The sequence below is a fragment of the Rhinoraja longicauda genome, chromosome 18 (assembly GCF_053455715.1).
Source record: "Rhinoraja longicauda isolate Sanriku21f chromosome 18, sRhiLon1.1, whole genome shotgun sequence".
In the NCBI taxonomy this organism is placed as follows: Eukaryota; Metazoa; Chordata; class Chondrichthyes; order Rajiformes; family Arhynchobatidae; genus Rhinoraja; species Rhinoraja longicauda.
The window spans coordinates 36,244,701-36,258,759 of record NC_135970.1 but is presented as its reverse complement, the minus strand read 5'-3'; the positions used below and the strand labels follow the sequence as shown (position 1 = coordinate 36,258,759).

The 14,059-nt window shown below is 45.4% G+C and overlaps 1 protein-coding gene across 9 annotated transcripts in view; it reads left to right on the top strand.

Annotated features, from left to right (window-relative positions):
* Positions 1-14,059, top strand: part of nav2a (neuron navigator 2a) — a 592,633-nt gene that overhangs the window by 527,960 nt on the left and 50,614 nt on the right. For all 9 annotated transcript variants that reach the window (XM_078415513.1, XM_078415514.1, XM_078415510.1 and 6 more), the window contains 2 exons: positions 368-391; positions 2,130-2,204. In XM_078415513.1, coding sequence (XP_078271639.1) covers positions 368-391; positions 2,130-2,204 — 99 coding nt within the window. The remainder of the gene's footprint in view (positions 1-367; positions 392-2,129; positions 2,205-14,059) is intronic.

Sequence of the window (14,059 nt, the reverse complement as noted above, 5' to 3'; positions counted from 1 at the left end):
CCAGAAAAGTGGTGATTCTTGCGTTTTGCGTCTGCTGTAAGATCTTCCCGGGTTGTCCTCCAAAACAAAGCATTTCACTATATCTAGGCGCCTGTAACAATAAAGCATAATTGAATCATTGAATTGAATGCAGCAATAAAGTACCATTGAACCATTTGAAAGGTGCCATTTGGCCAGAGTTAAACCAATCCCTTGAAAGGAATAATTTATCTAATTATCCTTGGAGATAGCAAAGTCACTCCCCCCCCCCCCCCCCCCCCAAGTTAAAATGTTGTAGTACTAAATATTTAATGGGCCGATTTTCGTATATTTGCATCTCTTGAGGTGAAATAAAGTAACTTTATTTCTTCTTGGGTTTTTTTCTTAGCCAGAGGAAAAGTCACAGTCAGAGGTAAGAGCACCTTAAATATGACGTTTGAAATTGATTGTTCAGTATTCATTGTGTGGAATTAAACGTTGAGGTGCGTGAGCTAAACTGGGTCAGTTCCACTCGATTTGCGTAAGACATTTCTTATGCAAGAGCTTACACAAAATAAAGGAGATCAAGGAAATACAGTGAGTGTTTACGTAGATTTTCATTAGTCGTTTGCTAAAATATCACTTGAGAGGCACATGGAAAATAAAGGTGCTCTTCAGAACTAAAAGCATCTGGCCACGTTGTAAAGGAAATTGAGAACAAATAAGAAAGAACTGGGTTCAAAAGAATTTTTTTGGATTGGAAGTTCCACATTTTCTGTGCACAGGAACCTTGTGCTCATTATGCAAATAAATAATTTGGGTTTGATAATTGAGTAATTCCTATGCAAATTAGTTGCCATGGATAAAGCAAACAGCGTGTGTGTGAGTGTGTGTATGTGCATGTGTGTGTGTGAATGCATGCGTGTGTGTGTGTGCATTTGTGTATGTGTGTACATATGTGTGAGCGCATGTATGTGTATGCGGCCTGTGCATGTGTGTGCACTGCAGGCATGCGTTTGTGTGCATGCATGTGTGTGTGTGTACATGCATACGTTTGTGTGCATGTAGTGTGTATGTGTGTACATATGTGTGAGTGAATGTATGTGTATGTGGCCTGTGTGCACGTGCATGTGTTTGTGTGCATGCATGTGTGTGTGTGTACGTGCATATGTTTGTGTGCATGTAGCGTGTATGTGTGTTCGTATATGTGTGTGTGTGTGTGCGTGCATATGTTTGTGTGCATGTAGCGTGTATGTGTGTGCGTATATGTGCGTGCGTGTGGCGTGCATGCGTGCCCTGAAAGCCAAAGTATGTTGATGATCAACTTGGGATCAGTTGGAGTATCACATGATTTCAGGCTGAAACCCACATCCATGTCTTTTATTACCTCAATGCCGTCCTTACTCAAAAAAAGACACGTCCTGAGAAGTCAAGTCAAGTCAAGTCAAGTCAATTTTATTTGTATAGCACATTTAAAAACAACCCACGTTGACCAAAGTGCTGTACATCTGATTAGGTTCCAATGGGAAAAAAAAAAGAAACATACAGTAGCACGCAAACAGTTCACAGCGCCTCCTCAATGAGCCTCAAACGCTAGGGAGTAGAAATAGGTTTTGAGCCTGGACTTAAAGGAGTCGATGGAGGGGGCAGTTCTGATGGGGAGAGGGATGCTGTTCCACAGTCTAGGAGCTGCAACCGCAAAAGCGCGGTCACCCCTGAGCTTAAGCCTAGACCGCGAGATAGTGAGTAGCCCCAAGTCGACCTGGAGTTAGAGAGGGGGGTTAGAAGATTTTTGATGTAGGGGGGGGGAGTGTCCATTTAGGGCTTTATACGTGAATAGGAGGAGCTTGAAGTTGATTCTGTACCGTACAGGGAGCCAGTGGAGAGAAGCCAGAATCGGGGTGATGTGGTCCCTTTTACGGGTACCCGTCAGGAGTCTCGCTGCGGCGTTTTGGACCAGTTGCAGGCGGGACAGGGAAGATTCACTGATCCCAGTGTATAGGGAGTTGCAGTAGTCTAGGCGGGAGGAAATGAAAGCGTGAATGATTTTTTCTGTGTCGTCGAATTGGAGGAAAGGTTTGATTTTAGCTATGGTTCGAAGTTATTCAAAAAAAGACACGTCCTGAACACCGACCGCTTCATTTAATCCTGCCGTTCCTTCCGGTTTACAGATCCGCAAACTTCGGCGAGAGCTGGACGTTTCGCAGGAGAAGGTGGCGGCGCTCACAACGCAGCTGACTGCGAATGTAAGTGGGCGTTAGGAGGGAGGAATGGACAAGGGTCAACTGAGTTGATGCAGATTTTATTACACACTTGTATTAGCTGAACATTTGCTTTTCCATTGAATCTTTTACACACAGAGCGACAGGAATTCTATAACTTCAAATGTGAAGTCTTCAAATGTTAATACTCAGCAGTAATTATTTTATTCTTCTGGCAAGACTGGGTAAAAGAATAAACGTTCATGCAACTATTCTATGTTTCTATTAGACATGGGGTGGCACGGTGGCGCAGCGGTAGAGTTGCTGCCTTGCAGCGCCAGAGACCTGGGTTCAATCTTCAAATCTTAATGGTATTAAATCTAAAAGTAAAAAAGGAGATAAACAATCTTTGCATTATTAGGGTGGCACAGCGGTAGCGTTCCTGCCTCACAGCATCAGATACCCAGGTTCGATCCTGTTCAATGCTGTCTGTAGGAAATTTGCACATTCTTCCTGTGACTGCGTGGGTTTTCTGTGGGCGCTCCGGTTTCCTCCCACATTTCAAAGATGTGCGTGTTTGTAGGTTGATTGGCCCTCTGTAAAATTGCCTCTAGTGTGTAAGTTGGGAAAATGGGGTAACATAGAACTGGTGTACGGGTGCTCGATGTCCAGCATGGCCGAAGGGCATCTTATATCTCTAAAACTAAAATTGAAATGATTTGTCTGCAATTCGCAATGTTGGTGTTGCGTCCGACCAAATCAGAATTGGCCACGTTTTTGATTGCTGCCACAATCAGCTTTTGATGTCCAAGTACAGGTTCAGACTGACAGGAAATGTAGGCCCCAGGGAGCTGATTCATCCTTGGAATCACGCCCGAACATGACTCGCCAACTATTGACAATGGGCTGTCAAGGGTTGTGAATGACTGGGAAACTGTCTTTGAGGGAAAAGATCTGCTGTGCCAACGTCTGTCAATTGTTTCTCTATATTGATGTTATCTTATGTGGCAACTTCTCTGCAACAAAAGGACTAATGCAAAACCATCGAAACTGACAAAATGTTGTTTACTTTCTATGGGACATATTGGTATGATGTTCAATTAGTGTTGAAGCCAGGGTGCAAGGTGCTTGCCAATGCAATCTGCTCGGTATCAAATGTTTAGAAATTATAGGAGACACACTGGTTGATGGCTACTTTCGACTTGGCAGCAAGGCAGCATTTTATAACATCAATGTCTGAATTAAGACAATGTATGTTGATTCATGCCAAAAAGGCACCAATATTATTGCCCTTCTACCTTTGGCTATTTGATTCAGTTATTCTGTATTAAAACAATTTAATGGTAAGTTTATCATGATGTCATCTGTGTTTTGGATACCTGCGGTTAATAAATTGTTCAGCGTGGTATTTTCTTTTAGCTTTTACTTATTTCTTTGGCACGAGGTAGTACAAGCAGTTTTATCCCCGAAGGTGGCTGGCTTGGTGACACAGCGGTAGAGTTGCTGCCTTGCAGCGCCAGAGACCCGGGTTCGATCCTGACTACGGGTGCTGTCTGTACGGTGTTTGTACGCTCTCCCCGTGACTGGGTGGCTTTTCACCAGGCGCTCCTGTTTCCTCCCACACTCCAAAGACGTACAGGCTTGTAGGTTAATTGGCTTCTGTAAAATTGTAAATTGTCCCTAATTTGTCGGATAGTGCTAGTGTACGGGGTGATCGTTGGTCAGTGCAGACTCGGTGGGCCGAAGGGCCTGTTTCCACGCTGTATCTCTAAAGAATGCTCTCTTGGCCTGCATTCTTGTGTTAAATCGCTGAATAATGCTTTGGCAATTTATTCAGAAGATGGTGTTGTGTAAATTTCAGTCAGATGGGTTTCCATACCAGAGATTTTCCATATAAATATTTGGTGTTAACTATCTGCCGTCCGTGATCACATATAGTTAGTGAGTTTGCAGATGGCATGAAGATTGTTAATATTGTTCATAATGAGAATGGTGGTCTTCAGCTACTGAACAGTGACCCAGCTGGTAGAGCTTCTACCTTATAGCACTAGATACCTGGGTTGAAGCCTGGGCTTGTGTGCTCTCTGTGTGGAGTTTGCACGTTCTCCCTGCAACCGAATTCTCAGAGTACAGGAGACCTTTTAGGTATGTATAAAACAATGAGGGCCATTGATAAGATGAGTAGGATATGGGAGTCTAAAACAAGATCAAAGTGTGGGGGGGGGGACAGATCTAAAGGAAATCCGAGGGGCAACTTTTTTGTACAGAGGAACGAACTATGAGGAATGGGTGGAGGTACAATTACATCAATTACCATTTTTTTTTAAGGTTTGATAGAACAGGTTTAGAGGGATGGATATAAGGCAAACAATGGTAAATGGGGCAAGTTTGAGTAGGCGACTTAGTCGGAGAGCCTGCCTCCACGCTCCATAACTCTGTGATTAAGTCTAAAAAAGAGGGCTTATGGTTAAGGGAAAGGTTAAGAGATTTACAGAGATAAGTAAGAGATTTTTTCAACATACGAGTTGCCATCTGATACACTCGCTTGAGGAGGTGGTACATGCTGGTGGTCAGGTAGTACTTATTTAGATGAACTATAAATCCCATGGCATAGAAGGCTACAGCGCAGAAACAGGCCCTTCGGCCCACCCAGTCTGCGCCGACCAGCGATCCCCGCACACTAACACGATCCTACACACACAATAGACAATAGGAGTAGGCCATTCGGCCCTTTGAGCCAGCACCGCCATTCAATGTGATCATGGGTAATCATTCTCAATCAGTACCCCGTTCCTGCCTTCTCCCCGTACCCCCTGACTCCGCTATCCTTAAGAGCTCTATCTGGCTCTCTCTTGAATGCATTCAGAGAATTGGCCTCCACTGCCTTCCGAGGCAGAGAATTCCACAGATTCACAACTCTCTGACTGAAAAAGTTTTTCCTCATCTCCGTTCTAAATGGCCTACCCCTTATTCTTAAACTAGGGACAATTATATATTTTTAAGGAAGACAATTAACCTACAAAGCTGTACGTCTTTGGAATTGTAGAAGGAAACCGGAGCACCCAGAGAAAGCCCACGGAAAAAACCTTACAAACTGCGAAACGACAGCACCCTTAGAGTCAGGATCAAACCCGGGCCTCTGTCGCTGAAAGACAGCAACTCTACCTCTGTGCCACCGCCCACCACCCACAGGAATAGGATCTGTAAATATAAATATAAGAATAGGAATCTGTGACTGCACTCAAGTCATAACTGGGGCGGCACAGTGGCGCAGCGGTAGAGTTGCTGCCTTACAGCGCTGGAGTAACTCAGCGGGTCTGGCAGCATCTCTGGAGAAAAGGAATAGATGACGTTTTTCAAAACTTCACCTGTTCCTTTTTCTCCAGAGATGCTGCCTGACCCTCGATTTTAAGGGAGGACATGCAAACTTCATACAGACAGCGCCTGAGGTCAGGATCGAACCTGGGTCTCTGTAACGCAGCGGCTCGACCAGCTGCACCACAAATTCCCAATTTAACACTGAGAGCGATAAACCAGCAACGGTGGTCTTCCAAATGAATTAAAATGCCTTCTGCATTTCATTGCATTTCTTCGACCAAGCTTCCCCAGAGCTACGGTCAACAGGGTTAATTGAAATTCTTGACGAATCAAAAGAAATTATGCTGTATGGTGAGAAGAGGTGGCAATTGGAAAATATTCTGCTCGCCTGATTGTCTGAATCTGTTTCAACCTGAAGAGTTACCGTTCTTGTGCTCTCACAAGCCAAAGGACTGCCGTGCAGGTCAGAGGCTACGATGAGTAATTTGTAAATGGTTCGGTATATCTGAATTAACAGCTGTACAAACACAGTATTTCAGGATTCGGTGTCAGCCTTCCTTCCTGAGTTACTGTTGGTATTCGCTGCCTTAACTTCAGCAACTGTCCGATCCCACCTGTTCTGGTGTTAAGTGAAGCTGTCATTCATCGCAAAAACCAACAATTACAGAAATCTAGCATCGTGTTACAATTTAATTGGAATTGTTCTGCTTTCAGGAGTTTTAAAACATTTCCCAACTTTATTTTTTTTCTTCCTTCGTTTACTATTTTGGACAGTGCATCCAATTCTAAGATTAAAGTAATCACTGGATTGTTGTGGCTAATGAATGAGTGGTTAATGTGGTTTCTAGCCGAGGATTGAAACTGAGCCGGATTGTTCAAGTTTCTGAAAGTTGATCTTGCTGTCCTTAGACAATTGGAAGGAAAACTGCTGGATGAATTTGTTTAAAAGTGGTGCAGCAGATAGAGCCGCTGCCTCACAGCGCCAGAGACCCGAGTTCGATCCTGACGAGGGGTGCTGTTTGTACGGAGTTTGTACAATCTCCCCGACACTGCGTTGGGTTTTCACCGGGTGCTCCAGTTTCCTCCCACACTCCAAAGACGTACAGGTTTATAGGTTAATTGGCTTCTGTATAATTGTAAATTGTCCCAATTATGTGTAGGATAAGGCTAGTGTACGAGGATCGCTGGTCGGTGCGGACTCGGTGGGCTGAAGGTCCTGTTTCCACGCTGTATCTCTCTAACTCTAAATCGAGGAAAGTGCCCTCATGTTCACATCTGAAGGACTGGTTGCAGGTGTTGAAGGTTCATTTGAGTCCACGCACGCACCATTCTGGTGCTGCCCCTCAGGTCCAAGAACCTGGGTTCAATTCCTGTCTCTGGTGCTGTGCTGTCCAGTGTGTATGTACCTTCTCCTTCTGACAACCTCGGGTTTCTTGCACATCTCACAGATACAGGGATTGATAGGTTAATTTGGTCACTCTAAATTGCATTGAGTATGTAGGTATTTGCAGTTTTGGAGTTTTGCCGTTTTGGTCTCCAAATTTGAGGAAGGAAATTCTTGCTATTGAGGGCGTGCAGCGTAGGTTTACTAGGTTAATTACCGGAACGGCGGGGCTGTCATATGTTGAAAGACTGGAGCGACTAGGCTTGTATACACTGGAATTTAGAAGGATGAGAGGAGATCTTATCGAAACGTATAAGATTATTAAGGGGTTGGACACGTTAGAGGCAGGAAACATGTTCCCAATGTTGGGGGAGTCCAGAACAAGGGGCCAAAGTTTAAGAATAAGGGGTAGGCCATTTAGAACTGAGATGAAGAAAAACTTTTTCAGTCAGAGAGTTGTGAATCTGTGGAATTCTCTGCCTCAGAAGGCAGTGGAGGCCAATTCTCTGAATGCATTCAAGAGAGAGCTAGATAGAGCTCTTAAGGATAGCGGAGTAAGGGGGTATGGGGAGAAGGCAGGAACGGGGTACTGATTGAGAATGATCAGCCATGATCACATTGAATGGCGGTGCTGGCTCGAAGGGCCGAATGGCCTCCTCATGCACCTATTGTCTATTGTCTATTGTAAGTGGTGGAATTTGGGAAAGGGGAAGTTGACAGGAGTGTAGGGGGAATTAAATGGGATTGGTGATGTGTTGGTGTAAATTGATTCTTGAGGGTCAGCACAGACTCAATGGGCCGAAGGGCATGAATCTGGGCCTTATGGCATAATGTCCACTTGAAAACCTTTGTCACCATCAATACTTTTACCTTGCGAAATGTTTTGTGAAACTGTTTGCTGTTTTTGTTTCTCGGCTTAACATGTTAATATAGATCATTTTATCTGTGTTTTTAACTGGGAAACATAAATTGTACACACGACAAGTAAACACTACTGACTCTTGAATCCTTGGTGGTAAATAGTTGGTACGACGATTGATGTGGTTTAATTGTCAAGGACAATTTATTGCTTTGCCAGCATCTGTGTGGCTGTTTGTGTTACCGGCCAGGTTGGAGAGTGCTTCCTGTCACCCGCATGTCAGCGTTGTTTACGTACATTTGATCCTCTGGAGTCTGAGAATGCCTGGAGGTCTCTCTGTTCAAAGCAGAACCATTTTGCCTGTGTATGTGTGTGAGTGTGTGGGTGGGTGGGTGGGAAGCTAAGGGGGTTGGTGTCGTGAGGAATGAGCATTGGTGGAGGTTGGGGAGACCGGGTCGGGAGGCACTCACTTGCCAGAGTTACGGGGTGAAAGAGCAGAATGCAAAGGCTGTGACATTTCTTTGCCTTCGCCTGATTCCGAGGGGAATGTGGTAGAGCAGCTGAACTTTCCTCGTTTGACCTGCAAGAGAGCTCTCTCTGCGAGTGGATGCTCGGAGACTGGACTCTTCAATAACCTCATGTAATTGCTCTTTCGACAAGATTTTCGATAGATACAAACATGCTGGAGTAACTCAGCGGGACAGGCAGCATCTCTGGGAGAGGGTGACGCTTCGGGTCGAGAGCCTTAGTCAGACTAGAGGCGGCACGGTGGCGCTGCAGTAGATTTGCTGCCTCACAGCACCAGATACCTGCCGCTGGCGTCTGGCACTGTAAGGGAGCAAAGGGTTCTGACCTTACTACGGGTGCTGTCTGTACGGAGTTTATACGTTCGCCGTGACCTGCGTGGGTTTTCTCCGGGTGCTCCTGTTTCCTCCCACACTCCAAAGACGGACAGGTTTGTAGGTTAATTGGCTTCAGTAAAATTGTAAATTGTCCCTAGGGTGTAGATTAGTACTAGTGTACGGGGATCGTTGGTCGGATCGGACTCTGTGGGCCAAAGGGCCTGTTTCCATGCTGTGTCTCTAACGCAAAAAAAGAAACAACACTAGAGTCTAGACTCCACGGTTTGAACTTATCAAAGATGACATTGCAAGCAGCTTGATGTCTTTCTCCTTTCTCCCTCCCCCCTACAATCAGTCTGAAGAAGGGTCTCCACCGAAACGTCACCAATCCACATGCTCCAGAGACGCTGCCTGACCCGCTGAGTTACTCCAGCACTTTGTCCTTTTGCAGCTTGAAGTCTTTGTTGGGTAGGAAGGAACTGCCGATGCTGGTTTACACTGAAGATAGAAGAAGGTTCCAAAACATCACCCATTCCTTCTCTCCAGAGATGCTGCCTGTCCCGCTGAGTTACTCCAGTTATTTCTTTGGTACTGAGCTACCAGGTGGAACTGAGATGGCCTTTGTGAGCTCTACCTACAGCCTCGCCAGGCACTGCCCCAGGCCCAGCCTCAACCACTACCCCTCTGTACAAAGGAGGAACAGAGGAGCAGGTCTGAGTAACAGGCTCTACTGTTGTTATCAGTGCCACAGAAGTTACAGCCTTTCGGAAGAGCATCCGAGCCTGTATACTCTTGCAAACATGAATGAGGTGGGACTATTTATTTTACATGAACTGAATCGTCTAATTGCTTGCCTGTACACATTTTTCCCGAATGAAATACTGCGTATTTGTTTCGAACAAATATACATTGTTTCATTGTTTTAAGTCATAGAGTGATACAGCGAGGAAACAGGCCCTTCAGCCCATCTAACCCACAACAGCCAACGTGTCCCAGCTGCACTAGTCCTACCTGCCTGCGTTTGGTCCAAACTTGTCATATCCATGTACCTGTCTAACTGTTTCTTAAACGCTGGGATAGTTCCAGCTTCAACTACCTCCTCTGGCAGCTTGTTCCATACACCCACCACCCTCTGTGTGGAAAAAGTTACCCTTCAGATTCCTATTAAATCTTTTCCCCTTCACCTTAAAACTACGTCCACTAGTCCTCGATTCACCTGCTCTGGGTAAGAGAGTCTCTGCATCCACCCGATCTATTCCTCTCATGATTTTATACACCTCTATAAGATCACCCCTCATCCTCCTGCGATCCAAGGAATAGAGTCCCAGCCGACTCAACCTCTCCCTATAACTCACAGCCTCTAGTCCTGGCAAGTTTGCAAGAGTTGTTTAGCTTAGTCTCAGTATACTACTATATACCTGTACTGTATCTGAGATGCCTATCTATGATGTATCTAAGTGCTAATACTTGTACTGAACAGTATACAAAAATGAATTTCACATGAGACAAATAAAGTATCATACCATACTGTAGTTTAGTTTAGTTTATTGTCATGTGTACCAAGGTACAATGAAAAGCTTTTTATAGACAATAGGTGCAGGTATAGGCCATTCAGCCCTTCGTGCCAGCACCACCATTCAATGTGATCACGGCTGATCATTCTCAATCAGTACCTCGTCCCTGCCTTCTCCCCATACCCCCTGACTCCGCTATCCTTAAGAGCTCTATCTAGCTCTCTCTTGAATGCAAAGAGAGAGCCAGAACGCAACATTTTCTGTTGCGTACTAACCAGTCAGCGGAAAGACAATACATGATTACAATCGACCCATCCACAGTGTAGTGGTACATGACAAAGGGAATAACGTGAAAAATGTTTAGTGCAAGATAAAGTTCAGTAAAGTCAGATAATCCGAGGGTCTTCAGTGGGGTAGATAGCAGCTCAGAATTGCTCCCTAGTTATTGGTCGGATGGTTCAGTTGCCTGATAACAGCTGGGAAGAAACTGTCCCGAAATCACAGGTTGGCACGATGGCACAGTGGTAGAGTTGCTGCCCCATTCAATCCTGACCGTGGGTGCTGTCTTCACGGAGTTTGTATGTTCTCCCTGTGATCACATGGGTTTCGTCCGGGCTCTCTGGTTTTCTCCAAAGACGTGTTGGTTAATTATCTTTGGTAAAAAATTTAAATTGTTCCTGGTGCGTAGGATAGTGCTAATGTACGGGGTGATTGCTGGGCGGCATGAAGAGATAATAGACAAGGAGTAGGCCATTCGGCCCTTCGAGCCAGCACCCGCCATTCACTGCGATAATGGCTGATCATGCTGAAGATGGGCCGAAGGGCCTGTTTCCACTCTGTATCTCCAAAGACTAAAGACCAATGGCCTTTCATGAAATAGGGTTGGGGTTATAAAATAAGCGGCCGTTGTTCAGTAACTAAGGGGAACAACAGAAGAAGGGTCTCGACCCGATATGTCACCTATTCCTTTTCTCCAAAGATGCTGCCTGACCCGCTGAGTTAATCCAGCCTTTTGTGTCTACATTCGGTATAAACCAGCATCTGCAGTTCCTTTCTGCACACAAACGTTTTACCAGGTGTGGGGCTTTTAACATTTGACTGCTGCTGTTTAGTCGGCTCCTGAGGGATTCCTGGAATAATCTTTAAGAGGTGTGTGATATGTAATACTGCCCGTCTTTGCTTTAACAGAAAGTGCAAGATGGGTAACTATGCCAAACCACTAAAAATGGTGCTGTAGAGCTCAGCCAAATTACTCACAGTACTAAAGGATCGACACTGCGCCAGACTAAACAAGAAATTGTATTGGACCTTAGAATTCCTGAGAGTGCTGTTGTGACATGGTTTATTTAGTGATAAATCACTGTGAAAGTGTTTTTATTTGACTTGTGGAGGAAGTATTTTTCTTCAAAGGAATTCCAAAGCACAACCTTGAGGATAATGTTTTACGCCATATTTCAAAAGAGCTTTGAGCAAAAGCTAACGGAGGGATGGGTCAGTGAAGGAAGAATGGTGACATGACTTCAGCAGCATCAGTGGGATGGACTCCAGGAGGAGCTTGTGTCATCCTCAGAAGGCAGTGGAGGCCAATTCTCTGAATGCATTCGAGCTAGATAGAGCTCTTAAGGATAGCGGAGTCAGGGGGTATGGGGAGAAGGCAGGAATGGGGTACTGATTGAGAATGATCAGCCATGATCACATTGAATGGCGGTGCTGGCTCGAAGGGCCGAATGGCCTCCTCCTGCACCTATTGTCTATTGTCATCTGGATGGTTGTGGTCATGGTTACCAGATGGATGTGGCCAGAGACACAGGGGTTCGGGTGGTGGGGGGGGGGGAGGGGGAAGGAGGGACGGATAGGAGGAATAAGGTCTGGAGAAGGGTTCCGACCCGAAACGTTGCCTAAACATGTTGTCCAGAGATGCTGCCTGACCCGCTGAGTAACTCCAACACTTTGTGTCATTTTATAGATTTTTTTATTGTTGCCTTGTTGGGATAAAATTGACAAAATAACTTAATCAGGGGTCTATTTTAGATTTTAGAGATGCAGCGCAGAAACAGGCCCTTCGGCTCACCGAGTCCGCGACGACCAGCGATCACCCCGTAAACCAACACTATCCAACACCACCAGGGACAATTTTTACAATTTTACCCAAGCCAGTTAACCTACAAACCAGGGGCAGGGGCCACAGTTTAAGAATAAGGGGTAGGCCATTTAGAACTGAGATGAGGAAAAACTTTTTCAGTCAGAGAGTTGTGAATCTGTGGAATTCTCTGCCTCAGAAGGCAGTGGAGGCCAAGTCTCTGAATGCATTCAAGAGAGAGCTAGATAGAGCTCTTAAGGATAGCGGAGTCAGGGGGTATGGGGAGAAGGCAGGAACGGGGTACTGATTGAGAATGATCAGCCATGATCACATTGAATGGTGGTGCTGGCTCGAAGGGTCGAATGGCCTACTCCTGCACCTATTGTCTATTGTCTATTATCTAAACCTGCACGTCTTTGGAGAGTGGGAGGAAACCGGAGCACCCGGAGAAAACCCACAGGGTGACGGGAAGACCGTACAAACTCCGTACAGACAGCACCCGTGGTCAGGATATCTGGCGCTGTAAAACAGCAGCTCTACCACTGGACCACCGTGGCACGCCTAATAGCCTCTATTCGAGGAAGTTTCGTTATGTTAGGCAGAACCATAAAACCGTGATAGGAGATGCGTCAGTGAGATCGTTACAGAAATGCATGAGCAGACAAGCTTTTGCAGAGACTGTCAGACTCAGGTTGAGGTTCAGATTTATTATTGTCAGGTGTACAGTGAAAAGCTTTGATTTGCATGCTATCCAAACAGATCAGATAATACCCTACATCAATACAATCACGTCAAACTCAAGTACAATATGTAGAGCAAAGGGGAAGGTTTGTTTTCACTGGAGTTTAGGAGGATGAGAGGGGATCTTATAGAGACGTATAAAATTATAAAAGGACTGGACAAGCTAGATGCAGGAAAAAATTTCCCATTGTTGGGCGAGTCCAGAACCAGGGGGCCACAGTCTTAGAATAAAGGGGAGGCCATTTAAAACTGAGGTGAGAAGAAACCTTTTCACCCAGAGAGTTGTGAATTTGTTGAATTCTCTGCCACAGAGGGCAGTGGAACCCAAATCACTGGATGGATTTGAGAGTTAGATAGAGCTCTAGGGGCTAGTGGAATCAAGGGATATGGGGAGAAGGCAGGCATGGGTTATTGATTGGGGACGATCAGCCGTGATCACAAAGAAAGGCGGTGCTGGCTCGAAGGGCCGAATGGCCCCCTCCTGCACCTATTTTCTGTGTTTCTATGTTTCTAAGGTGCAGAGTGCAGAATATTGTTCTCAGCATTGTAGTGCTTCAGTAACATGGACAAAGTCCTGTGTCCGCATTGGGGCAGAGGTGAATTGAACAGTACCCTAGCTTATGGAAGGACTGTTCAGAAGCGTTATCGGACCAAGCCATAGATTCATACAGCGCAGAAACAGGCACTTCGGCCCAACTTGCCCACACCGACCAACATGCCCCATCTATTCTAGTCCCACCTGCTTGTGTTCGGCCCATTTCCCTCTTATCTAAATGCTTCTTAAACATTGCGATAGTCAGTGCCACAACTACCTCCTGCGGCAGCTCGTTCCATACACCCACCGACCTTTGTGTGAATTAGTTACCCCTCAGGTTCCTGCTAAATCTTTCTCCTCTCACCTTAAACCTATTACCGTTATCCGATCTAATCGGAACGCTTGCAAAACAAAGCTTTTCACTGTACCCCGGTACACATGACAATAATAAACCTGAACCTAAAACTAAATGAGTGTCAATGAAACTCTAGTAGGTACTGCAAGATATTTTGTAAATGTAGACGACAGCTGTTTAAATAAGACTGCTGTTGTCATTTGTGTCTGGATTCAACAAAGATCACCTTTGTGATTTACTGTTAAATCTTGAGGTGACTCAGCAATCCAATG